The 27,353-nt window shown below is 45.9% G+C and overlaps 1 protein-coding gene across 4 annotated transcripts in view; it reads right to left on the reverse strand.

Moving 5' to 3' along the window:
- The window catches only part of ryr2a (ryanodine receptor 2a (cardiac)), a 936,900-nt gene that overhangs the window by 400,948 nt on the left and 508,599 nt on the right, over positions 1–27,353 (reverse strand). For all 4 annotated transcript variants that reach the window (XM_038814319.1, XM_038814304.1, XM_038814294.1 and 1 more), the window contains one exon: positions 5,702–5,861. In XM_038814319.1, coding sequence (XP_038670247.1) covers positions 5,702–5,861 — 160 coding nt within the window. The remainder of the gene's footprint in view (positions 1–5,701; positions 5,862–27,353) is intronic.

Here is a 27,353-nt window from a genome sequence, read left to right on the forward strand (position 1 = left end):
CCAGCAATACAGGACAACTTTGGGATCTGATTGGTGGACTCCTCTTTAGGAAAACAGTTTGCCAGACTTTGGGTGGTGATGGAGATTTAGAGCAGTTCAGGCACTAATCTCCTGAATTGGTGTGCAATTTCTGAACTTTTATTGAGTAAAGGCACGAAGCCACAGCTAGGTGTGTGGCATTCGGCATGAAGGTCAGCCTGAGGCAAAAGTGAGGGAGCTGACTTAACATCAGAATGTGAGAGCCTGCGACACCTTCAGCGAGGCGAGGAGGAGGTGCTGGCCAACAGCTGTCGATGGGAGCGGGGCAACTCGTGACCTCCAGGCCAGGGCTGAGGAGGGGAGGAAGGGCGGCCCGACAAACAAACAACAGAGGCCAGCCCAGTTAGCCAGCAGCCAGACAGGAGCACACGCAGTCATCGAAGTTCGAGGTCCGGTCACCTGAACAAGAGCCGAGAGGTAAGCGGGCAGCAGTCAACAGGTGCACAGAGGGCCAGGCAAGCACTGGCATCGTAGTTTTCAGGAAACTGGGGTGCAACGGCTGGTAGGGGCAGAGCGACTTGACCAGAGCCAGAGGCCTGCCAGGACTGAGTGTGAGAGGGCTGAGCAGCAACCAACATTTTCTTTCTTCTTGTTTTTGTAAGTTGTGTTTACCAACTTTTTTGGTGTTATTTCTGTCTCTGATCAATGCCGGTGTCTTTAATGATAACCTTCATTGTTGGCAAAACAGCCTTCCTGAACCCTATTGCTAGCAGCCATAAATCTGGTAGGATGTTGGCAGTGAACTTCGGTTCTTCCTCACACCAATTCTTTTCACAAATTCCGAAGACTTCCCCCCTGTCAACTCTTTGTTTAATAATCTTTGTTTAATTCGTCACTGCCTTTGAGAGGCTTATATAATCGGCTGCTTTTGCTTAAGTAAAAGATTCGTCAAAAGAGCTAAAGGTTCATATTCATGAATCATTGAAATCAAGACAGATCACTCAATATGAAGAGACACCATGAATCTGGCGGGCAAAACCGCAGAAAGTTCAAGGCGAGGCTAGAGGATGAAGCTAAGCAAAAAGACAGTTTGGCACTTTAATAGGTTTTACGTATTGAGCAGTGCCCAAACTGCACATTCATCCTCAAGAACAACATCCACAAAAAGGTTTGGAGACTTGTCTGCTGACTTCACCCTCTACTTTACGGAGACGATACATAGCCTGACAAACGTGAACAGGAAGAAGTGGACCTTGAAATGGGAATGGAACTGCAAGGTACTGATCAAACTCATTCTTCTGCTGTGGAAGTGATGGAAGAAACCTACCCCGAGAACATTGCCTCATGGCCCAAAATCTGTTCCACTGGGTACAATTGAATATTTTGTGATAAGTATAACAGAAACATAGTAATTTGAGAAAAGCGTTTGAGGTTGGAGGCTGAAAGCAGTTATGAAATTTCCATGAGTCCCACTTTCTGAGGTGAAGAGAAACGGGATGACGGGAAGGAGAAATTGGTTGATTTTTTTTTTCAGAAACCCCCGAAGGCAGTTAGGTTTGCAAATTGTTCCCTGATCCTAGTAAAGGGAAAAAAAAAATCAATGGTCAACGGGTACTCTAACTGGAGAAATGTTGGAAGTGAAACCAAAAGAGAAAATGCTGGAAAGTCTCAGCAGGTCTGGCAGCATCTGTAGGGAGAGAAAAGAGCTAACGTTTCGAGTCAGAATGGCCCTTTGTTAAAGCTCTTTTTTGGTTTCAGATTCCAGCATCCGCAGTAATTTGCTTTTATCCAATGTTGGAAGTGATATTGCTGAAGCCATGTTAAGGCTATGTGGTGCTTTCGTTCAAAGATGTAAATTATCTGGAAGAATTGATTCTGTGTTACCGGCTCAGTTTGAAAATAAGTATTCTTGTTGGAGGAAAGTGCTGAGCTGTGTTGTTGCCACAATCAAACTGTTGCCTTCCTTGGGACTACCTCTGAGAAGACATGATGAGTCATCAGTGTCAAGTTCAAGAGATCATTGTTTTAGCCTGCCTGGAATATCTCAGTGAATTTGATGAACTTCTCAAAGAGTATTTGAAAAGTTATCAACATTGTGGCTCAGGGGACACCAGCCTTTTTAACACACAGAACCTACAATGACTTCATCACTAAAATAGCAGAACGGTTCAGAAACCAATTCATCAATGAAGTAAAAGATGCTAAATACTATTCCATGATAGTTGATTCAACACCAGATGTGAGACATTCATTTTAAGATATGTGACCAACAATGGTGAAGTTGTAGAACGATTTCTCTGTTTTGTCCAGCTACAACCCTACACTTGAGTGCCCAGAGGCAACGGTTTTGGAAATCCTTTCAAATTGAGATTTGGGATTCAAAAATTGTCATGAGCAGAGCTTTGAAGATGCCATAAGTATGGGAGGAAAATATTCAGGTCGACAAGTAAGACTGAACAATGCAAGCCTCCCTGCATTCGTCAGCCCATGTTCCAGTCACTCCTTGAATTTAACCTGCAATGCTGCAGCTGAATCCTGTGAGGCAGTCGTTCATTTCTTTGACTTTGTTCAAAAAATGTATGCCTTCTTTTTGGTTTCCACACATCAGTGGAATATGCTGCAATCACGCTTGGAGTAGGCACATGGAAAACATTTGATGATCAAAAGAATTTGTGATACCACGTGGTCCGCTCATGCAGATGCCGTTGCCTTTGAGACTGAACTTTGTTGATATAAAGGAATGCTTATCAGACATAGCCCCATCAAAATCCGAGAAACCACATGTGAAAGCTGGAGCAAAATCCTTAGCAGAGAAATTTGAAAAGTACAAATTTGCAGTCTTTGCTGTTTTGCGGAACCATTTACTTCAAAGAATTAATGCTGTCAGAAAATCCCTGCAAAATGTTGATACAACTTTATTGAATGGTTCATAATTGTTAGCCTCAGTTAAACATTTTGGCTTGGAAGTTCTAAATGACAGTAGCTCAGTGGAAGGAGAGGCACGGACATCAAGAAAGAATACAGGTCCCTCTGATGACGAGATGTGTACAAGACAGAGGAAGTTATTTTTGGATGAAACTAGAGACAATGCATCACTCTAAAAGGGAAAAAGAATATCATTATTGAGACTGTCAGTGTTATTTGTGACCCAATAATATTGCAATTGCAGAGTAGAAGTGAATCTCTGAAGAAGACTGTTGAATTATTTTGAATGCTTTTCAATATAGTTTGGATGAGAACACTGCAATAAGAGGTTATCGAATTCTACAGGGAGGACATGGACACAAATCGTTTTGACGATGTAGTGAAGCAATTCATTCAATTCATCGATAGCGGTGAGCTCTGCGCTTCGAGATCAGCAGCTGATTTGCACAGACTTGTACGTGATGGTTTGCGGGCACGCTTTCCAAAATGTGGAAACCATTCTGAAAATATTTTTAACAATACCTGCCACAAATACTTCCGGTGACTGTTCTATCTCTGTACTGGCAAGAGTGAAAAATTATCCGTGAAGCGTGATGAGTCAGGAATATTTGACAAGTTTAGAAATCATGACCATTGAAAATATATCCTTGCAAGATTTTACCAACAGTGATGTGGTTGATGATTTTTTTACGAGAAAGTGCAGAAGAAAAGTCAACCAAGTTGCCATGGAGCGCTAACAACTGATGAAGCCAGAAAATCTAAACAATCCGTCCCTCTACTACTTTCTTCAGTCTAAATTTCTGTTCTTCAAGAGAGAACATATGCTGGTCTGATATAATGGCTGATGGTCACATGCAGACAGTTATAACCGGTGAGTAATCGACATCCCCCATCACTCTTTATTGGCCTTCGGAAAGTCTCTTCTTACTCATGTGGACAATTAAAGAAACAAATCCTGCCAGACAGTTGCCAGCAAAACCACTGATGTTAGACTTGGACTGGAAATTCCACATTATTGGAATATTTGTTCCTGCACTGGACCTTTTCAGGCTCATTCTGACCAGCACTGGCCTGTGCTACGCCGCACTTATATCATCGGCTGATTTCTCCATCCCGTTGCTCATCAGCCAGTTCATGTTTACTCGTCTCAAGACACACAGATCACAATATGACTACTTCTACCATTGTGCTGACAACAGGTAGGCTTGGATTTCAATTTATCAATTATAGCTCAGGCTTGTTGTTGTCATAAGTTAAAGAGCATGATAGCTGTCTGTCAAGCAGCGATTCTGGGTTTCTGTATTCTGTGCCTTGCATATTGTACATCTCAATTTATCAATTACAGTACTGGCTTGTTGTTGTGATATGTTAAAGAGCACTACAGCTGAGGGCGGGCGGGGTCAGGAGAGCATTGACATCATTGGGAGTGGAGCTTGGCGTCATTGGGGGCAGGCAGCCACATCACCAGGGGGTGGGGTGTGTCATCGGGCCCCCAACAAAGACAGAGAATGTGAGGCCCCCAAAAATGTAAGTCCGCTTCTAGGTTGATCTGTACTTCAACTCCATTTCTCCGCCTTTGATTCACCCCTTGAATGACCTATCTGATAAGGAATGGGGGTGAAATTTTCAACAGAATCCAAATGCATCAGGTTTCTGCCCTGTGACAGATCTGGTCCAAAGTCCAGTCAAGTGAATAAGAGTGATTTTTTTTCCCCTCCTGCTCTTGCACCCAGAGGCTGTTCCTTAAATGTGTGCATGAGAGTTCCTGGAAACTGTGTCTGTGAGTCTTGTCCTAGCACTGAGCAAAGTGAGGGCAGGCATTAGTTACATTGATGGCTCAGTAAAGGTCCAACACTGCACCAAAGGACTGTCTTTTAAGCCCATTCTCAAGGCGCAAGCTTGTTGCTTGTGACAAGCCCCGTTATGCTCAGGCCGTGGAGAAGAGCGCGAAATCTGTGGAGCAGAGGAAGAAATTTGGAGTCTGTGTTCAACAATGTGACGTGCATCAGCACGTGTCTGAAGTGCAGCACTGGTTCTGACAGCAGAATGACTCCAAAGGGGCTTTCCATCAACAACAGAAGCATGTGTGTTTTTGAAGCTGGTAGCCCACTCGAGGACTGAATGTACTCAGGGTTGCAGAGGCACCCTACCCCGGCTGTATCTTCGGCCCATCCAATAACTAATTAGTTGCCGTCGACGCTCTTGTTGCAGTAATGGATGAGAAGCCAGCTCCAAAAGCTGCAAGCCAATCAGAGAACTAGCCACTCTGCCATCCCAGCTGCCAAGGGGGTGTGAAGGCACTGGGGGCACTGTCTTCTCTTGCCATTTTATGGCTTCTGCCCAACAGCCCTAGAGGGCTGGCAAAACCCAGTCCGGAGTGTCTGAAGCATTCATACCCCTCAAGTATATAAACCTTTAACATATAAAGATGTTGTTTTGCTGTTGTTAACCTGAACCACCAAGTCTCGAGAGAGCGGTCACTGTTCTGGAAATTGAAGTAAATCTAGCTACTGTAGACTAGGCTCTCCCATGTCCTATCCACCCACCTGCTGAGGTAGTTCTGCAGCATCAAGTGCAGTGTCAAACATAAATCTCTGACACTGCAACTGTCCCACTCTGCTGCCCGAAAGATGGATAAACGTACTGCAGCCTCACATTCAGCTAGCAATGGGCTCATTAAAAATGCAAAACCTATTGAAACTTTCATGGCTTCCATTCTGTCTAATCAGCAGCAAGTCCCTTGAGGCAATAACTTAGGATGTGACATTCATTGCAAGAACGATAGGACACGACTTACCTGCTGAATGCCGTAAGTCCAGCCTTGCCTGATGCGGTCCCTGGCCCAGACATTGTGGGCATTCTCTGCCAGTTTGTCCACCATGGCTTCCTGCGTTGAGGTTAATTTGATGTGGCTCAGGTCCATAGGAGCTGGCTTGTAGCCACTCGGTAGCTGGTAACTGCGTCAAAGAACACAGTACTTCTCATTAGTGATTTTCAGTTGCATTAAGGTATTATGTACTGTGAAATTCAGGGTCAACAGCATAAATCAATTGCCATATTGCCATGTGTGCATGGAATATAGAAAGTTGATGTGGTCTTTACACTACCTTACCAATAGTACCTGTTTATAATGTTAAGCTTACAACTTGAAGAACCCCCCTTATAATATTCCACATGTTAATAGCAACAAAGCAGTCAGCGTGAGCAAAAGTGAGATCCTTTTCATGACACCCCCATCCTCACCCCAGGTGTGACTCTGTTTATGACTCCCTAATTAACCAATTACAGCGGCAGGACTGAGATCAGGAACTCAACAGCTCTGGGGTTGAACTTGCAGCCCTGTTGGCATGAAGTAACCAATCAGTTTTTCAACAAATGATGCTGCGCATATTACATTTACAAAAAATTTTGAACTGGCACAGCCTCTTGAGTTTTAATTCAATTTTTGAATCTATGTAATCTGTGTCACACTTTGCCACTGACAACAGCTTTCTCTCTCCGATGCTGATCTCCATGCTGGACATTTTCAATTCCCTCTTTTTACTTCAGATTTCATAGATCATAGAATATACAGTGCAGAAGGAGGTCATTCAGCCCATTGAGTCTGCACCGGCCCTTGGAAAGAGCATCCCACTTAAGCCCACACCTCCACCCTATCCCCGTAACCCAGTAACCCCACCTAACCTTTTTGGACACTAAGGGCAATTTAGCATGGTCAATCCACCTAATCTGCACATCTTTGGACTGTACGAGGAAACCGGAGCACCTGTGGGAAACCCACACAGACACAAGGAGAATGTTCAGACTCCGCAGAGACAGTGGCCCAAGGCGGGAATCGAACCTGGGACCCTGGAACTGTGAAGCAGCAGTGCTAACCACTGTCCTACTGTTCCGCCCCAAATGTGTAAAATTGAGAGGCAGGAAAAGATGAGTTGTTCCCTCAACATTGTCCCAAGCTCATGATGACGGAAGAATCATGACTAAATTATTTATCTATTATACAATAGCAATACATATAGATTATATGTTATAACCTATATAACATATATAGGTTATAATCCATATGAGCGTGAGCTAACAGCTATATAAAGAATGGGGAGGTGGGGTATATTGGCTACTAGTCTAGTAATCTAGAGGTCTTGCCTAATGTTCTGGAGTCCAAATCCTAAATCAGCAGCTAGGGGAACTCAAATTCAAACAATTAACAAATATTTGGGATAAAGTGTTAGTCTCATCAATAATGATTTTGTAAAAACACATCTGATTCATTAATATCCTTCAGGGTACGAAATCTGCCATTCTTGTCAACATGTGACTCCAGAGTGACCGCAATGGACTTCCCTATGAAATAGCCCAGCAAGCCACTCAGTTGTATCAAACTGCTCCAGCGTCCATCACCCACGTCCCCACATTGAAGGCGGGGGCCACATGAAGTTCAACAGCAACCTGCCTGCCAACTATCCGCTCCCACAAGAATTTTACCAGTGGCAGGGTGGCACGGCAATTAGTGCCCACTTAAGGGCTTAGTTCTGCCACCACTGGAATTAAACCAGCAGCAGAAAGGCCCATGCTAAATGGCCAGCCCACCAGGTTTCTCTGTGCAGGCTGGTGGGTTGGGGGGGGGGGGGGGGGGGGTAGGGAGAGTGCCCCTCCTTAACTGGCCTCCTGGGCCCATTAGAGGGCCCTCCAAACCCAAGATTCCCTCTCCCCTCCCCCCTCACCACCTCTGAAACCGTGGCTTCCCCCCTCTCTTGCCCACCCACCCTCTTCGACCCTCAAACACTTCCAAAGGTCCAATCCATCACGGAATGCAACCACACTTGCAAACCCAAAACAAAACGTCTACTGTGAGAGGTGATTCCATGATTGATGAACCAGCTTGTGTGTGCTAATAGCTAAACTAACAATGAATTTAAGATAATCAATCAAGCCCGTAATATGGCTCATTTACACTTGCTCGAAACAATGCACATTCTTGAGCAGGGACCTTTCCCTGAAAACAAAAGGAATATGTTCAAACCTTGCACCTTTTGTGAATTACTCAGGAGCTTCGGGAGTCTCTGGCACCCCACTGCTTTCTCCATTGCACCACCATGATCAATCAGAATAAACTTGTCAACCTATCTGCACCCTTTTCCCTTATAGAATAGATTACGATCAGTTGTAATTTGGCATCCTTGTGTTTGTTCTGATAAGTGCAAGACAAAAATCTTCAGGAACATGTCTCTCTTTTCAGCAATATTCAAGTTCAGTACCACCAAGTGGCTGTAGCTCGATTCTCCTCTTCCACAGCTGCTTTATAGCTCCAAGCTCTCTTTCTTGCTTTCTTCAAGCTGAGTGCTTGCTTTCACTATAAGACCATAAGACATAGGAGTGGAAGTAAGGCCATTCGGCCCATCGAGTCCACTCCGCCATTCAATCATGGCTGATGGGCATTTCAACTCCACCTACCAGCATTCTCCCCGTAGCCCTTAATTCCTCGCGACATCAAGAATTTATCTATCTCTGCCTTGAAGCCATTTAGCGTCCCGGCCTCCACTGCACTCCGCGGCAATGAATTCCACAGGCCCACCACTCTCTGGCTGAAGAAATGTCTCCGCATTTCTGTTCTGAATTTACCCCCTCTAATTCTAAGGCTGTGCCCACGGGTCCTCGTCTCCTCGCCTAACGGAAACAGTTTCTTTGCGTCCATGTATTATCTTGTAAGTTTCTATTAGATCTCCCCTTAACCTTCTAAACTCCAATGAATACAATCCCAGGATCCTCAGCCGTTCATCATATGTTAGACCCGCCATTCCAGGGATCATCCGTGTGAATCTCCGCTGGACACGCTCCAGTGCCAGTATGTCCTTCCTGAGATGTGGGGCCCAAAACTGGACACAGTACTCCAAATGGGGCCTAACCAGAGCCTTATAAAGGCTCAATAGCACATCGCTGCTTTTATATTCCAACCCTCTTGAGATAAATGACAACATTGCATTCGCTTTCTTAATCACAGATTCAACCTGCGTGTTTACCTTTAGGGAATCCTCGACTAGCACTCCCAGATCCCTTTGTACTTTGGCATTATGAATTTTCTCACCGTTTAGAAAGTAGTCTATGCTTGGATTCTTTTTTCCAAAGTGCAAGACCTCACATTTTCTCACGTTGAATTGCATCAGCCATTTCCTGCACCACTCTCCCAAACTGTCTAGATCCTTCTGCAGCCTCCCCACTTCCTCAGCACTACCTGCCTGACCACCTAACTTCGTATCATTGGCAAACTTCGCTAGAATGCCCCCAGTTCCTTCATCCAGATCATTAATATATATGGTGAACAGCTGTGGCCCCAACACTGAACCCTGTGGGACACCGCTGGTCACCGGCTGCCATTCCGAAAAAGAACCTTTTATCCCAACTCTCTGCCTTCTGTCAGACAGCCAATCCTCAACCCATGCCAGTAGCTCACCTCGAACACCATGGGCCCTCACCTTACTCAGCAGCCTCCTGTGTGGCACCTTATCAAAGGCCTTTTGGAAATCCAGATAGACCACATCCACTGGGTTTCCCTGGTCTAACCTACTTGTCACCTCCTCAAAGAATTCTAACAGGTTCGTCAGGCACGACCTCCCCTTACTAAATCCATGTTGACTTGTTCTAATCCGACCCTGCTCTTCCAAGAATTTAGAAATCTCATCCTTAACGATCAATTCTAGAATTTTACCAACGACCGAGGTTAGGCTAATTGGCCTATAATTTTCCATCTTTTGTCTTGATCCTTTCTTGAACAAGGGGGTTACAACAGCGATCTTCCAATCGTCCGGGACTTTCCCTGACTCCAGTGATTTTTGAAAGATCTCAACCAACGCTTCCGCTATTTCTTCAGCCACCTCTCTCAGGTGTAGCCCATCGGGGCCAGGAGATTTGTCAATTTTAAGACCTTTTAGCTTTTTTAGCACCATCTCTTTTGTAATGGCAACCATACTCAACTCAGCCCCCTGACCCTCTATAATTTTTGGGATATTACTCATGTCTTCCACTGTGAAGACAGACGCAAAGTACTTATTAAGTTCTCCAGCCATTTCCTCGTCTCCCATCACTAGCCTTCCGGAATCAGTTTGAATTGGCCCAATGTCTACTTTGGCCTGTCGTTTGTTTCTTATGTATTGAAAGAAACTTTTACTATCATTTCTTATATTACTGGCTAGCCTGCCTTCATATTTGATCCTCTCCTTCCTTATTTGTCTCTTTGTTAACCTCTGTTTGTTTTTGTAGCCTTCCCAATCTTCTGATTTCCCAGTGCTTTTGGCCACTTTATAGGATCTCTCTTTTTCTTTGATACATTTCCTGACCTCCTTTGTCAGCCATGGCTGTCTAATCCCTCCCCGGATAATCTTTCTTTTCTTGGGGATGAACCTCTGTACAGTGTCCTCAATTATGCATACAAACTCCTACCATTTTTGCTCTGCTGTCTTCCCCACTAGGGTCTGCTTCCAGTCGATTTTCGCCAGTTCCTCCCTCATGCCCTCGTAATTACCTTTATTTAACTGTAACACCATTACATCCGATTACATGCTGCCCTTTTCCCATCCCGTGCAGGAGAGAATCCTGTCCAATAAAGTAGGTGGCAGCACTAGTGGGAATGTCGGGAATGTCTACCGAACAAAATCCCGTACCAGTAAGTACCTGAACGTATCCAAACCCACAAGTCCTGCTTTCTCAGCGGGAACAGAGGGGAGTAGACCTTGGAAAAAGGAGACAGGTTTAGATAAAGGATCTGGATCGGCGCAGGCTGGGAGGGCCGAAGGGCCTGTTCCTGTGCTGTAATTTTCTTTGTTCTTTGTTCTCCTTCAACTCCTCCAAGCTGGCAGACCGCCTCTCCAGAAACAAATCCCTCACCCTCTCCAGCCCCTTACCTTTCCAATTCCCAAATGTGGCATCCAATTTCGCCAGCTGAAACAAAAGATTCCTACAGATATGGGCCCATCTTGACACTGCCTCCAGCCTAAAATGCTGACGGAGTTGCTACCATATTTTCAAAGTGGAGACGACAATCAGGTTTGAAGAATAATTAGCCAGAGCACATGGCAGAGACGCCATCGGCGGCATCTTCAAGCTAGACCATTTGCACAACCCCGATTCCATCTGCACCCAGGTAGCTTCCAGGTCACCGCACCATCCCAACACCTTCTCTGCATTGGCTGTCCAGTAATAAAACATCAAATTTGGCAGCGCCAGCACCCCCTCACCCCCACACCTGCTTTCCTTCTTGTGGTGGTATGATTTGCATAGCTGTCTGCCATTGGTGCAGAACACCGGCTTACTATTGGCCCTGGTCGGTCATGTGCTTCTCGACCGATTGATTGAAACCAGTCATGTGACGGCTCTCCGATTGGTCGAGAGGCTGAGTTAACCACGCCTCCATACCGAGGTATAAATAGTCAGAACGCCCGGCGGTCGTCCATTTATTGTAGTCGACCACAGGGCTAAGTTCTAGCTTATTAAAGTCTAACTTTGGTACAGCAACTCGTCTCACGTGAGCAATTGATGGCTCATCACTTCTGTAGGACCCTCATCCGGATCTGAGGAGTTCTCCCCACCCATATAACACCTGCTATGTGCCGCTGCATCCCCCGAAAGAACAACTTGGGTATAAAAACTAGGAAGCATTGAAATAAAAACAAGAATCGTGGCAAGATGTTCAAGATGTTCATCTTAATGGAATGATCCTGGCCCGCCAGCGGCAACGAAAGGCCATCCCACCTCTGTAGATCCACCCTGACCCTGCTCGCTGGGCTGGTGGAATATAATTTGCGAAGCCGCGCCCAATCCCGCTCCATCTGGACCCCCAGATACCGGAAACTAGTCCCACCCAGACAGAAGGGCAGACGCCCCCCCGGCAACCCAGATCTTCCCCCCCGAAGGGCTAACCACAAAATACTCACTCTTACCCAAATTTAACTTAGACCCTGAGAAGGAGCCAAACGTCTTCAATGTACCTATGGTGCCCCTCATAACTGGCCCCAGATCCCTTAAATACAGGAAAAGGCCGTCCGCATACTGGGACTCTGTGTTCTACCCTGCCCCTCACAACTCCTCTCCACTTGTCCGAGGCCCTCAGAGCAATAGCCAATAGCTCAATTGCCAAGCCGCAGTCTTTCCATCCACTCTACTCCCATTCACTAGCTACCCCTTCTCTTTCCCGCTAATTATGTGGCCCCAACTCAGGGTCCCTCTCCAATACCCCCACACTGAGAACAACTACCCAATCCCTCCTGACCCATTCCCTCACCAAAGTACCCAAACACAACATTGTTAGCAAGGTTCTTTCCCCTCCAAGCAACATGTCAATCCACCCTCTTACAGCCCCAACCTCCAAGGAAACAAAAACATAACAAAAAGAGGCATAAATAAACTGCACAAATACTCCCCTTTGTGTCTAATGTAATGGACGAGACAGCCATCTTCCTTCCTTCAGGGTCTTTCGATGGGCTACCCACCCTAGGCTTTCTTCACATTGGGCTTCTTCGTCGACGTTTTCGACACTCCTCCATCGGAAAAAAGTTCCCTGAATCAACTAACTAGGTGTGGACACCTAAATTGCCTCAGAAAACGGGTAAAAGTGATCAAAAACAAAGTCCCTTCTGGGAACCGCCTTTCATGCAACTTGCTTGCACGTGACGCGACCGAAGTCTCCTTTTATCTTACACAAATTCCTGGGTCCTAGGCCCACCTAAGATGGCTTCCAGCTCCACCTCTAATTCCTAAAGACTTTAATTCCTAAAACTAAAGTTATTTTTTAAAACGCATGAATTATGGAATCAGATCCTCGCACTTCCATTGTTATTCACAGTACATTCTCATAATAACTTTGAATAATGCTGTGAAGATCTACCAATATATTATTTATATAATATAAAAGTTTATAGTTCAACCCCTTTCAGATGTCACAGATGTAAAACAATCCTTGTAAAGAATGAGAAGGACTGGTAGATGTTATTAATTGGAATTCAGGGTGAGAAGTTACGCACGCTAGGAGCACAGGTCAGGAAACTGCGAATATTCATAAAATATACCCCACAAAACCAATTATTTCCTGTTGGGTTAGCCTCTTTTAACCTGCTAATATACAAAGGAACAGTAGTCCTCCAATGGAGCGCAGGACATGCCAAAGAGAAAAGGGTCTATAAGTGACAATGGGATTCTATTTAGTGCAATCAGCTCTGTGGCCTTAAAGAAATTTCCACGACTTCAGCAGATGAAATAGGTCCTGAGCTCTCGGGACGAAAGGATCAAAGGATAAGGGGGGAAAGTGGGAACAGGCTAATGATAATAATAAATGGCAAAGCAGGCTCAAAGGGCCATATAGCCTCCTCCTGCTCCTATTTGTCTATGTTTATCTTATACATTTACTTTCTCCCTGCCTTCTCCAAATGGCTGGGAACCTTTAAACTTACCTGGTATAGGGCAGTGACTGCATGGCTTCACTTCCCGTGACACTGTTGCCCTGCACTGGAAGGAACCCGGAGCTGCTGCATTGCACATTTCTCATCAGGCCCAGGTTGGAATTCTTGATGAGGAATGTGCAGCTCTCTGGCCTGGGTAAGTAAAATGAGCAGAGTGATAATCTGACGGTGATTTCCATGACACAGCACATCTGGGCCTGGTTTACAACAACGTGTCTGAGGCAGTCCCATTGACTGGCAAATTAAAATCGGTTTGCCACTGCACAGGGCATAATAATGAAGAGCCATATAATATTCAGCACTAACAGAGAATCATTGAGATTCTGACCCAGTACTATATATGTGTCAAGTTCATCAATCAAACAAAAGAATTGCTGAAGGATAGGGCTTGCATTAGACATGGCTACGTAATGCTGACTTGTATTTTTACAGAGGTCCTCCCAACTCCACACTCAGACAGAAGTGAAGAAGGCACTGGACGAACTGTACACAGTTATCCCAATGATTCAGGTTGATGACCTGATGTGCAAACTGGAAAACAGGGAATGGTGCGAGGGGAGGAAAGAGCGAAAGGAAAAGCTTTGGGATAGCGTGGAAGACCGGAGAGATTCAACGACAAAAAGGGAGATGGCACAAAGGCAAGAGGGGTAGCCTTGAGACAACTCAGGAGACAATGATCCACAGCAGATGTGAACAACAGCAGTATAATCATGGTCAACAGCTGTCTGAAAAGTGGGAGCAGTGGCTATCATGTGATATTTCTGGAGTAATTGTTGAGTCTCTATTTCTTTACTTGCTGCATTACCACCCAGTTTGCCTTGGACCATCATTCGTTTTGTCCTTTGGGAATGTAGGACTAAGGATCAGGGGTGGACCATTCAGTCCTTCAAGCCTGCACTGCCATTCAATAAGATCATGGCTGATCTGGTTGTGGGCTCAACTGCCATCAGTCCCCCCACCCCCATAAACGTTTCCTCCCTCGTCTATCGAAAGTCTGTCCAACTCTGCCTTGAACAAATCCAGTGACCCAGCCTCCACTGCTTTAAGGGGAAGAGAACTCCACACACAGACGACACCTCTGAGGAAAAAAGATTTTCCTCATCTATAATGGTCGATCTCTTATTCTCAAATTCTGTCCCCCCTGGTTCTTGTCTCTGTCTCTCACCTTCCGCCCTATCACAAACCATTCCGCCAACGGGATGCTCCATTTTGCCGACGGCCCAGGGGTTTCCCGACGACATGGGGCTGCCTCACAACGGGAAACCCCATTGCCCGGCGGCGTAATGAAGCATCCCGCCGGTGGGGTGAAGCAGAAATGTGGCGCGGCAGGGCGGCAAATCCAGCCCCTTCTCTCTCACCTTTTCATCCTCTCGCTCCACCTTGTACTTTCTGTACCAGCCCCGGCTTTTCCCAGTTCTTGAATTCAGGTCATCGGCTGGAAACTGTTTTCTCTCTCCACAAATGCTGAGTATTTCCTGTATTTTCTATATTTATTTCAGAAACCGCAGTATTTTACTTTAGTAAATCAAGCTTGGATTTGGATTTATTTATTGTCACGCGTACCAAGGTACAGTGAAAAGTATTTTTCTGTGAGCAGCTCAACATATCATTAAGTACTTGGAAAGAAAAGGAAATCAAAGAAAATATATCATAGGGCAACGCGAGGTACACAATGTAACTACATAAGCACCGGTATCAGATGAAGCATACACGGCGTCGTGTTAATGAGGTCAGTCCATAAGAAGGTCGTTTAGGAGTCTGGTAACAGTGGGGAAGAAGTTGTTTTTGAGTCTGTTCATGCGTGTTCTCAGACTTTTGTATCTCCTACCCGATGGGAGAAGTTGGAAGAGTGAGTAAGCCGGGTGGGAGGAGTCTTTGATTATCCTGCCCGCTTTTCCCGGGCAGCAGGAGGTGTAGATGGAGTCAATGGATGAGAGGCAGGTTCGTGTGATGGACTGGGCTGTGTTCATAACTCTCTGAAGTTCCTTGCGGTCTTAGGCCAAACAGTTGCCATATCAGGCTGTGATACAGCCAAATAGGATGCTTTCTATAGGGCATCTGTAAAAGTTGGTGAGAGTTAATGTGAACATGCAAATTTCCTTAGTTTCCTGAGAAGTATAGGCGTTGTTGTGCTTTCTTGGTGGTAGCGTCGACGTGGGTGGACCAGGACAGATTTCTGGAGATGGGTACCCCTCGGAATTTGAAACTGCTAACCATCTCCACCTCGGCCCTGTTGATGCTGACAGGGGTGTGTACAGTACTTTACTTTCTGAAGTCAATGACCAGCTCTTTAGTTTTCCTGGCATTGAGGGATAGATGGTTGTCACTGCACCACTCCACTAAATTCTCTATCTCCCTCCTGTATTCTGACTCATCGTTATTCGAGATCCGGCCCACTATGGTTGTATCATCAGCAAACGTGTAGATGGATTTGCCACGCTGTCGTGTGTGTACAAGGAGTATAGTAGCGGGCTAAGTATGCATTTACAAGAAATGCCTCTTACAACATGCCAGATATTCACAAAACTCTTGGACATAAAGTAGGACACACAGTTCATCACCACATGTAAAAATTGAAAGTTGCAGAACAGATGTGAATATCCACAGTCTCAAGCCATGCAGAACAGCAACAGTATTTATTCATCAAAAGAAGACGACAAGATGGGGTCTCTTGAAGTGATTTAGCTGTACAAGGTTGTTACATTGTCATCTGTCTAATCTGTGGGATCATTCATTTATAATCACTCAGTGCTCATCAACATGATGAGAGTCAGCAAATCATTAAAAAAGTAACTCCAAGGGTGTCGTGTATTGGCATTTAACACCACGATATCTGATGACTGTCGGATGTTCCAGATTGGATTGGATATGATTTATTGTCATGTGTACCGAGGTACAGTGAAAAGTATTATTCTGCATACAGTCCAGACAGATCGATCCATACATGAAAAATCATAGGATATATGATAGATACACAATGTAAATACATAGGCACAGGTATCGGATGAGCATATGGAGTGTAGTACTACTTGGTAGAAAAGATGTGTGAAGAAATCAGTTCAGTGCATAAGAGTCATTCAGGAGTCTGGTAACAGCGGGGAAGAAGCTGTTTTTGAACCTGTTCGTGCATATATTCTGAGACTTTTGTATCTCCTGCCTGATGGAAGAAGCTGGAAGAGTGAATAAGCCGGGTGGCACGAGCCTTTGATAATGCTGACCAGGGGCAGCACGGTGGCGCAGTGGGCTAGCCCTGCTGCCTCATGGCGCCGAGGTCCCAGGTTCGATCCTGGCTCTGGGCCATTGTCCGTGTGGTGTTTGCACATTCTCCCCGTGTTTGCGTGGGTTTCGTCTCCTCAATCAAAAGATGTGCAGGTTAGGTAGATGGCCCCTTAATTGGAAAAAATCAATTGGGTACTCTAAACTTATAAAAAAAGAAAAAAAAAAGATAATGCTGACCGCTTTCCCAAGGCAGCGGGAGGTGTAGACAGAGTAAATGAATGGGAGACGGGTTCTTGTCATGGATTGGGCTGTGTTCACGAGTCTGTAGTTTCTTACGGTCTTGGGCCAAGCAGTTGCCATGCCAGGCTATGATGTAGCCAGATGGGATGCTTTTGATGGTGCATCTGTAAAAATCGGTAAGTATCAATGTGGACATGCTAAATTTCCTTAGTTTCCTGAGAAAGTGTAGGAGCTGTTGTGCTTTCTTAGTCGTAGCCTGGACGTGGGTGGCCTGGAAGAATTGTTGGTGATGTGCACATCTAGGAATTTGAAGCTATCAATCATCTCCACTGCGGCACCGTTGATGCAGACAGGGATACTTCACTTTCTGAAGCTATTGACCAGCTCCTTAGTTTTGCTGACGTTAAGGGAGAGATTGTTGTCGTTACACTATGCCACTAGGTTCTCTATCTCCCTCCTGTACTCTGACTCATCGTTGTTCGAGATCCGACCCACTATGGTCGTGTCATCAGCAAACTTGCAGATGGAGTTGGAGCCGACTTATGCCACAGTCGAGTGTGTATAGGGAGTATAATAGGGGGCAAAGTACGCAGCCTTGCGGGGCCCCGGTATTGAAGACTATCGTGGAGAAGGTGTTCTTGTTTATCCTTACTGATTGTGGTCTATAGATCAGGAAGTCGAGGATCCAGTTGCAGAGGGAGGATCCAAGTCCGAGGTTATGGAGCTAGATATGAGCTTGGCTGGGATTATGATGTTGAAGGTGGAGCTGTAGTCAATGAATAGGAGTCTGACGTAGGAGTTCTTATTGATGAGACGTTCCAGGGATGAGTGTAGGGCCAGGGAGATGCCGTCTGCTGTGGACCGGTTGTGGCAGTATGCAAATGGCAGTGGATCAAGGCATTCTGTCTTTATGGATTTGATGGTTGGTCTCATGACCAACCTCTCGAAGCGCTTCATGATAGATGTCAAGGCCACCAGACGGTAGTTGTTGAGGCACATTGCCTGGTTCTTCTTTGGCACCGGTATGATGGTGGTCTTCTTGAAGCAGGTGGGAACCTCGAAACAGAGTAGAGAGGTTGAAGATGTCCACGAACACACCCGCCAGTCGGTCCACGCAGGATCGGAGTGCATGACCAGGGATTCCGTCAGGACCCTTGTTTCCGAGGATTCATTTTCAAGAAGGCCGATCTGACTTCGGAAGCTTTGATGGTGGTTTTGGGTGTGTCCGAGGCTGCTGGGGCAGTTGACAAGGGTTTGATGGTTCCCAGGTCGAACCAAGCATAGAATGCATTTGTAGCCCATTATATTGTTTAAGCCTAGCCACAACCGACGAGAGTCCGTGTCATTAGTCTGTGACTCCAGCTTTGTCTGGTATTGTCTCTCTATTATCCCTGATGGTTTTGCGTACCTGGATTTTTTGTATAGGTCAAGGTCGCCTGTCTTGGATGCTGCAGACCTGGCCTTCAGTAGGGAGTGAATCTCCTGATTAAACCATGATTTCCGGCTGGGGAACAGACGCACTACCTTATTCGGCATACAATCTGCTACACATTTGCTGATGAAGTCTGTGACAGTGGTGGCATACTCGTTTGGGTTGGCCACTGAGTTCTTGTATATGGACCAGACCACTGACTCCAAGTAGTCGCGTAGGAGATCTCCTGTTGCCTCGGACCAGCGCTGCATGTCCTTTTTAACTGGATTCTCCTGATTAAGTTTCTGCTTGTATGTCGGGAGAAGGAGCACCGTCTTATGGTCCGATTTTCCAAAATGCGGTCGGGCGATGGATCAGTTGGCTCCGTTGATGTTTGTGTCGCAGTGGTAGAGGAAATTGGCGCCCCTGGTGGGACAGGAGACATGCTGGCGGAATTTTGGCAGTACACTCTTGAGGTTGGGGTTTGAGATTCAGCATCCGAGTATTCCACGGCATGTTGGATTATCAGCACACAAGGGGCAAGAAATCAGACCTTGTGGTGCCCATTTCCTGAGTGCAAAGTGTAGGGATAAAGAACCAATTTTGTGAGGGTATGCCTTACACCTTAAGGTTGCCAGAATATGTCCAACACCATTTTTTCTTGGGGGATATTCAAGCACTTCTGACAGCCTTGGCAAGCAGCTCCAAGAACTCATGTGTATATCAGTAAGGAGTCGGAGTTCACAAACCTCCCTCTGCTATTGGCCATCACCAAACAGAGTCTGTACGGAGAAAGCTCTGGCCAGTCTCCTGTCTTCAGGGCAGCCTGACCAGCCTTTCTTCTTTGGAAATGGTCAAGTTAGCTGTTTCTTTTTATAATACGTTTATGTGCAGCCAGGAAGAGCGGCAACAGTCTCGCTAGATGCAGCTTCCACTGCCAGCTTGCGGTCATCTCCTTCCAATTCTCCTCCCTCGCAATACTCTTCCTTCCCATCCCAGGACCCATTTAAAGACCACAATGGGGGCACGGCCCAAAGCAGTGCAACCAACTGCTGAAGTGCCTGTGAACACTCAACTCCCAACTGCAATTGACAGGAATTATGCTAATGGCACTGGCTGGTGAGTTTAAAGCAACCATCATCCCCTTGCCCAAAAATCCATTTCAACTCATTGCTTTCCCAAAAATAGATGTAAACATTGAGCTTTTCTCATGAGAGAAAAGGAGATTTGGGAATGATTTAGCTGCCCACGTGGGCAGCACGGTAGCATGGTGGTTAGCTTAAATGCTTCACAGCTCCAGGGTCCCAGGTTCGATTCCCGGCTGGGTCACTGTCTGTGCGGAGTCTGCACGTCCTCCCCGTGTATGCGTGGGTTTCCTCCGGGTGCTCCGGTTTCCTCCCACAGTCCAAAGATGTGCGGGTTAGGTGGATTGGCCGTGCTAAATTGCCCTTAGTGTCCTAATAAAGTAAGGTTAAGGGGGGGTTATTGGGTTACGGGTATAGGGTGGTTACGTGGGTTTGAGTAGGGTGATCATGGCTCGGCACAACATCGAGGGCCGAAGGGCCTGTTCTAGAACATAGAACATAGAACAGTACAGCACAGAACAGGCCCTTCGGCCCTCAATGTTGTGCCGAGCAATGATCACCCCACTCAAACCCACGTATCAATCCTATACCCGTAACCCAACAACCCCCCCCCCCCTTAACCTTACTTTTTAGGACACTACGGGCAATTTAGCATGGCCAATCCACCTAACCCGCACATCTTTGGACTGTGGGAGGAAACCGGAGCACCCGGAGGAAACCCACGCACACACGGGGAGGACGTGCAGACTCCGCACAGACAGTGACCCAGCCGGGAATCGAACCTGGGACCCTGGAGCTGTGAAGCATTTATGCTAACCACCATGCTACCGTGCGGCCGGTGCTGTACTGTTCTATGTTCTATAAAAGAGTGGAACAAATCAGGTGGAAACAAATTGTGCTTTCACTGAAATGTATATCAAAGGGACACGGATTTATATTATTAAATATAACAGATTGAGGTCAGCAAACAGGGAAACCCCTTTATCATAACGAAGATTTAAAAGGGGCTTTGCCTTTTAGGTGGCAGTCATGGTGCAGTAGTAGCACTCTGGCTTGGGACTGAGACTTTCAGGGATATTGATCCCACTCCAGAGATTTAAGTACATAATCTAAGTTGACACCTCAGTATAATTCCAAAGGAGCGCACACTGTGAAGAAGTACCATCTTTCTGATTAGATATTAAATGAAAGCCCATCTGGCCTCTGACCAAGAAGATCCTATAGCATAGTTTTGATAAAGAACAAAGTTGAAGAAGGGGGGTTCAACCCCAGTGCCCTGGTCGTTTTTTATCCATCAACTAACAGTATTAAAACAGATGATCCCGCTCGCTGTCACATTGATTTTTGTGGCTGTCAGTCATTCCCTGAGGTGGGTTTGCTGGCAGGGGGAATACTTAAACAGACAGGAGGATGGCGCGGATGGCGCATAGGCACCCTTATGTCTCCATTACCATCAAGTCCAGGATGGGAAGGCTTCAGGATGGCCTTCCCAGGCCGCTGTCGATTGAGGCCAGTAAGTAGGCACCGGGTGTCCCTCGAGGAGGCTGCATAGGAGAGGTGAGGGCTTGCAGGGAGCCAATCCATTGCCCATTCTGCTGATCCCCCTCGCCCACAACCATCTTCCAGCCACCGCTCACCAGTTGGCAGTGATCCAAGGCCTTTCCAGTGCAATACTGCTCTACAGCTCCTTGGCACTGAGGAGCACGGTGAGCCAGCCAACCACTTGACCAGCAGCTCTCAGTGGGTGTGATTCTGCCTGTTAGGTTCTTGATCCTGGGGAAGGCCCGATGCTGGCCACTTAAATGTCTGTGGGGCACTTAATATTGTGAGCCTTCCAACCAGAGGGTGAGATCCCCACACCCTCCATTAAATGCAGCCCATCCTATTTGACCAAATGTTTGGTCACCTGTCCTGATATCTTCTTAGGGGGTTTGGTATCAAATTGTATTTGATAATGTTCCTTTAAAATGCCTTTGCATGTATTAATTATGTTAAAGGGGTCTACATCATGCAAAATGTTATTGTTGACCTTTCCATGGGCAAAATTGGCTAATGTGTTTTCCAGATCAGGGGCGGGATTCTCCCCTACCCGGCGTGACGGAGGGTCCCGGCGTAGGGGAGTAGCGCCAACCACTCAGGGGTCGGGCCTCCCCAAAGGTGGGGAATTCTTTGGGGGCCAGCCCCGCGCCGGAGCGGTTGGCACCAGAAGACTGCCGCAAAAGACCGGCGCCCCCCGGCAGTGGGGCTGGCCGAAAGGCTTTCGCCGGTCGGCGCATGCGCGATGTGGGGTTCTCTTCCGCTTCCGCCATGGCGAAGGCGGGGGCGGGAGTTTCGGTGGCCCAGGGCGATTCTCCGACCCTGCTGGAGGTCGGAGAATTTCGCCCCAGAACAGCAAATACACTTCAGGAAAATGTATTAAAATAGCTGGTTAGGGGCAGCACGGTGGCCTAGTGGTTAGCACATCCGCCTCACGGCGCTGAGGTCCCAGGTTCGATCCCGGCTCTGGGTCACTGTCCGTGTGGAGTTTGCACGTTCTCCCTGTGTCTGCGTGGGTTTCGCCCCCACAACCCAAAAATGTGCACAGTAGGTGGATTGGCTATGCTAAATTGCCCCTTAATTGGAAAAAATAATTGGGTAATCTAAATTTTTTTTAAAAAAGGCACAATTTATGAGCGGCACTGTAGCACAGTGGTTAGCACTGTTGCTTCACAGCGCCGGGGACCCGGGTTCGATTCCCGGCTTGGATCACTGTCTTTGCGGAGTCTGAATGTTCTCCCCATGTCTGCATGGGTTTCCTCCGGGTGCTCTGGTTTCCTCCCACAAGTCCCGAAAGACATGCGTGTTAGATGAATTGTCATTGTGAATTCTCCCTCAGTGTAACCGAACAGGTGCGTAAGTGTGGTGACTAGGGGATTTTCACAGTAACTTCATTGCAGTGTTACTGTAAACCTACTTGCGACACTAGTAAAGATTATTATTATTTAAGTTTAAATACTCCCACACTCTCCTGTACCACTTGACACCTTTAGAGTCGAGAAATCTATCTAATTCCTTCTTCAATACATTCAGTGACTTGGCCTCCACAGCCTTCTGTGGTCGAAAATTTCACAGGTTCACCATCCTCTGAGTTAAGAGGTTCGTCTTCATCTCAGACCTAAATGGTCTGTCCTGTATCCTGAGACTCCTTGTTCTCGAACCCCCCCCCCCCCCCCCCCCCCCCAACCAGCGGAAACAACATCCAGTCTGTTCAGTCCTGTCAGAATTGTATATGTTTCAATTAGATCCCCTCTGATTCTTCTGAATTCCAGTGAATACAGGCCGAGTCAATCCAATCTCTCCTCATATGACAATCCTGCCATCCCAGGAATCAGTCTGGTGAACCTTCGCTGAACTCCCTCTATGGCAGGCATATCATTTCTTAGAGAAGGAGACAAAAACTGCAGACAATAATCCTGGTATGGTCTCACCAAGGCCCGGTACAGCTGCAGTAAGATATTCAATTTCACAGAAGTAACATTTTTGACTTTGATGAGCAAAAACAAAAAAATAAACACCTAAAGTGCAGAAAACAAAGAAAAAAAAGAAAAGGTAATGGATCGACTGAAGAAATGCTCCATAAATGTATGGGCTGCTGGGACAACCAGCTTGTCTGAGCTTTAAATATTCAACATTTTGTCACTTATATTGGCATCTCTTTCTTTATTGCTGCTGCATAAAATGCATGCCCATTTGTTATTTCAAGATGAACATTGACAGTCCTACACAATATGAAAACCTGCGTTTGCGGAAGTAAAAAGCAGAGCTTTGAACAATTTTCATGTGTACATCAAATTGCTGTCAAATTGCCAGTTAAGCCAAGGACATGGGTGCAGATGCCTCAACGGAAATGATAATAGATACACAGGGATGAGTTCAAATATAATAAAAGGCATGATGTGCGGCGAAAACCATGAACTTGGAAACCGAGTGTGTGTCACTGAAGCAGCAACATGACCGTACAGGCCATTGTATTACCTTTAATGATATGTGGAGGTTTATTTGTTTTTGGTTTGTTACTCAAGTTATTGGCTTATTTTGACATGGTGTTTCCATTTGTGGAAAGGGTCATGAAAAGTAGGGCACTCCAATACACAAAGGTGGTCACTAATAAATCCCTAAGGAATTTGGGAGAAACTTCTTCAACCAGAGGGTGGTTAGAATGTGGAACTCGTACCATAAAGTAAAGTTGAGGTGAACACCCTCAGTGCATTTAAGGGGAAGCCAACTAAGTCCACATGGAAGAAAAGAGTAGAAGGACACGCTGATAAGATTAGATGAAGCCGGGGGTGCTGGGGGAGTAGCAGGAGCAGCCTAAGCACTGGCATAAACCAGGTGCGGGCCGACTGGACTGATTCTGTGATGTAAGTTCAATGCAAATGTATGTGGTGTTAAAAAAAGGGGGAAAGTGGAAAAAAAATGCCACCTCGAAGGAGGAATCTTACCCTCAACAACTTACACTGGCCTGGATATTCCTCAGAATATTGGATTGGATTTTTTTATTGTCACGTGCACCGAGGTACAGTGAAAAGTATTTTTCTGCAAGCAGCTCAACAGATCATTCAGTACATGGGAAGAAAAGGGAATTAAACAAAATTCAAGAAAATACATAATAGGGCAACACAAGATATACATTGGCATCGGATGAAGCATACAGGGTGTAGTGTAAATGAGGTCAATCAATAAGAGGGTCATTTAGGAGTCTGGTGACAGTGGGGAAGAAGCTGTTTTTGAGTCTGTTCATGCGTGTTCTCAAACTTCTGTATCTCCTGCCCGATGGAAGAAGTTGGAAGAGTGAGTAAGCCGGGTGGGAGGGATCCTTGATTATGCTGCGCGCTTTCCCCAGGCAGCGGGAGTTGTAGATGGAGTCCATGGATGGGGGGCAGGTTTGTGTGATGGACTGGGTGGTATTCACGACTCTCTGAAGTTCCTTGCGGTCCTGGGCCGAGCAGTTGCCATACCAGGCTGTGATGCAGCCTGATAGGATGCTTTCTATGGTGCATCTGTAAAAGTTGTTAAGGGTTAATGTGGACATGCCGAATTTCCTTAGTTTCCTGAGGAAGTATAGGCGCTGTTGTGATTTCTTGGTGATAGCGTCGACGTGAGTGGACCAGGACAGATTTTTGGTGATGTGCACCCCTTGGAATTTGAAACTGCTAACCATCTCCACCTCGGCCCCGTTGATGCTGACAGGGGTGTGTATAGTACTTTGCTTCCTGAAGTCAATGACCAGCTCTTTAGTTTTGCTGGCATTGAGGGAGAGATTGTTGTCGTTACACCACTCCACTAGGTTCTCTATCTCCCTCCTGTAATCTGCCTCATCGTTATTCGAGATCCGGCCCACTATGGTCGTTTCATCAGAAAACTTGTAGATGGAGTTGGAACCAAGTTTTGCCACGCAGTCGTGTGTGTACAGGGAGTAGAGTAGGGGGCTAAGTACGCAGCCTTGCGGGGCATCGGTATTGAGGACTATTGTGGAGGAGGTGTTGGTGTTCATTCTTACTGATTGTAGTCTGTTGGTCAGAAAATCGAGGATCCAGTTGCAGAGTGGAGAGCCAAGCCCTAAGTTTTGGAGCTTTGATATGAGCTTGGCTGGGTCCACCAGCGTTATGACCATATCACCTTTCCGTGGGCCACCCACTTCAACTCCAGCAGACTCCAGCTAGGGTTCAGCCCCTCCAGCGTTTTCCAGGAAGGCTCTGGGTGGTGGGCCTGCCTGCCGGCACTTAAGAGCCTGCTGCAGGTCTCAAACATCTGAGCAGCCCAGCCGGAGCTAGCAGTCTACACTGTAGGCCTGCCAACCCTCCAGGGTTCTCTTGCCATCTTCACTGATCACAGATAAGTCTCCTCGATGGAGCTGGCAGCAATCCAAGAGAAAATAATCCCGGGGTGTGGAACTAAAATGTTAAGGAGAGGCAAACTCTCCTTATAAATAAGAATGACTGATAACATGATGCAAAAGAATACTGGCAGTGGAATGTTGAAAAGACATCAGAGAGAAATGTCCTCAGATAGCAGAAAGCCTTTGAAGGAGAATTTTCTTTCCAGTCACAAAATCAAAAGAGCAAAAATGGTGGTAATATTGACAGCTCTGTAAATATTTGTTTTTTGTTTTCATTGTATGTATAATGTTCCACGAAAGTGCTTTGAGATGTTGTCTAAAATGTTGACCATTTCATTGGCACCAATTCAATTGATATCTTCATCCCAATGTTTTCTCAGTAATGGCACTGTGCTACCACTATTAGAGAACAATTAAGTTAAAACAGTTAGCATGCTGTTACTATTCAGCATGATGTGATAAAATTATCCTTTTCATTGATACGGCCACCAAACTGGGGGCAACATCAGTAGCGCAGTTCCAACAGTCATTGTGCTACTCAAAACAAGAGTAACAAATGGATTTGTAATGATTGTATCTGAAGGGATGCTGGATAACTATATGAGGGATGAAGGAATAGAAAGTTACACTGATAGGTTCAGAAAGAAGGCTGCAAGGAGGCTTGTGTGCAGCATAAACACCAACATGTAGCAGCTAGGCCAAAGGCTTGCAGACACTAGAACCAGTTTTACACGACCAGGATTGGAGATCATAGGAACAGAGGAATTAGGAGCAAAAATAGGCAATTCAGCTCTTTGAGCCTGCTCCGCCATTCAATCAGGTCATGGCTGATCTCTTCCCGGTCTCAAATCCACCTCCCTACCTGTTCGCCATATCCCTTGAACCCATTTTTAAAAAATCAGAAATTTATCTATCTCACTCTTGAAACCATTTAATGATTCAAACTCCACCGCACAATGGTGCAGCAAGATCCACAAATTCACCACCCTCTGCAAGAAGTAGTACCTCCTCATCTCAGTTCTAAATTTACCATCAGTCAAAGTATATCTGTGACCTCTTATTCTAGATTGGCCCACAAGGGGGAACATTTGGTCTACATTCACTTTATCAATCTCTTTTAGTATTTTATACACCTTGATCCCATTTTATCCTTCTAAACTCCAGCGAGTATAAACCCAAACTGTTTAATCTCTCCTCATAAATCAACCCTTTCATCCCCGGAATCAATCTGGTGAACCTCCTCTGAACTCTCAAAGCCACCATATCCTTCCTCAAATAAGGAGACCAATACTCCCGATGTGGTCTCACCAACACCCAATAACATTGCAACAATACTTCTCAACTTTTATACTCCTGTCCTTTTGCAATAAATGCTAACATTCCATTTGCCTTTTTTATTACATTTTGTATGCAGACTTTCTGCGATTCATGAATGAAGACACCCAGAACCCTCTGCCCAGACGCATTTTGAATCTGCTTTCCATTTCGATAACAATTTACCTGACTATTTTTTCAGTCAAAATGGATAACCTCACACTTATCTACATTAAACTCCATCTGCCAGATTTTGGCCCAATCTACGAGCCTATCTATATCTGTCAATAAAATCTATATCTCCTCTTCACTGCCTGCTTTCCCACCTATTTAATATCATCCCCAAATTTTGCTATGTTACACTCTGTCCCTGCTTGCAGATCATTTAAGACTAGGGAGGTTATGTTGCAATTGTATAAGGTGTTACTGCGGCCACACCTGGAGTATTGTGTTCAGTTTTGGTCTCCTTACTTGAGAAAGGACGTACTGGCGCTGGAGGGTGTGCAGAGGAGATTCACTAGGTTAATCCCAGAGCTGAAGGGGTTGGATTATGAGGAGAGGTTGAGTAGACTGGGACTGTACTCGTTGGAATTTAGAAGGATGAGGGGGGATCTTATAGAAACATTTAAAATTATGAAGGGAATAGATAGGATAGATGCGGGCAGGTTATTTCCACTGGCGGGTGACAGCAGAACTAGGGGGCATAGCCTCAAAATAAGGGGAAGTAGATTTAGGACTGAGTTTAGGAGGAACTTCTTCACCTAAAGGGTTGTGAATCTATGGAATTCCTTGCCCAGTGAAGCAGTTGAGGCTCCTTCATTACATGTTTTTAAGGTAAAGATAGATAGTTTTTTGAA

This window comes from Scyliorhinus canicula, chromosome 1 (genome assembly GCF_902713615.1).
Source record: "Scyliorhinus canicula chromosome 1, sScyCan1.1, whole genome shotgun sequence".
Classification (NCBI taxonomy): Eukaryota; Metazoa; Chordata; class Chondrichthyes; order Carcharhiniformes; family Scyliorhinidae; genus Scyliorhinus; species Scyliorhinus canicula.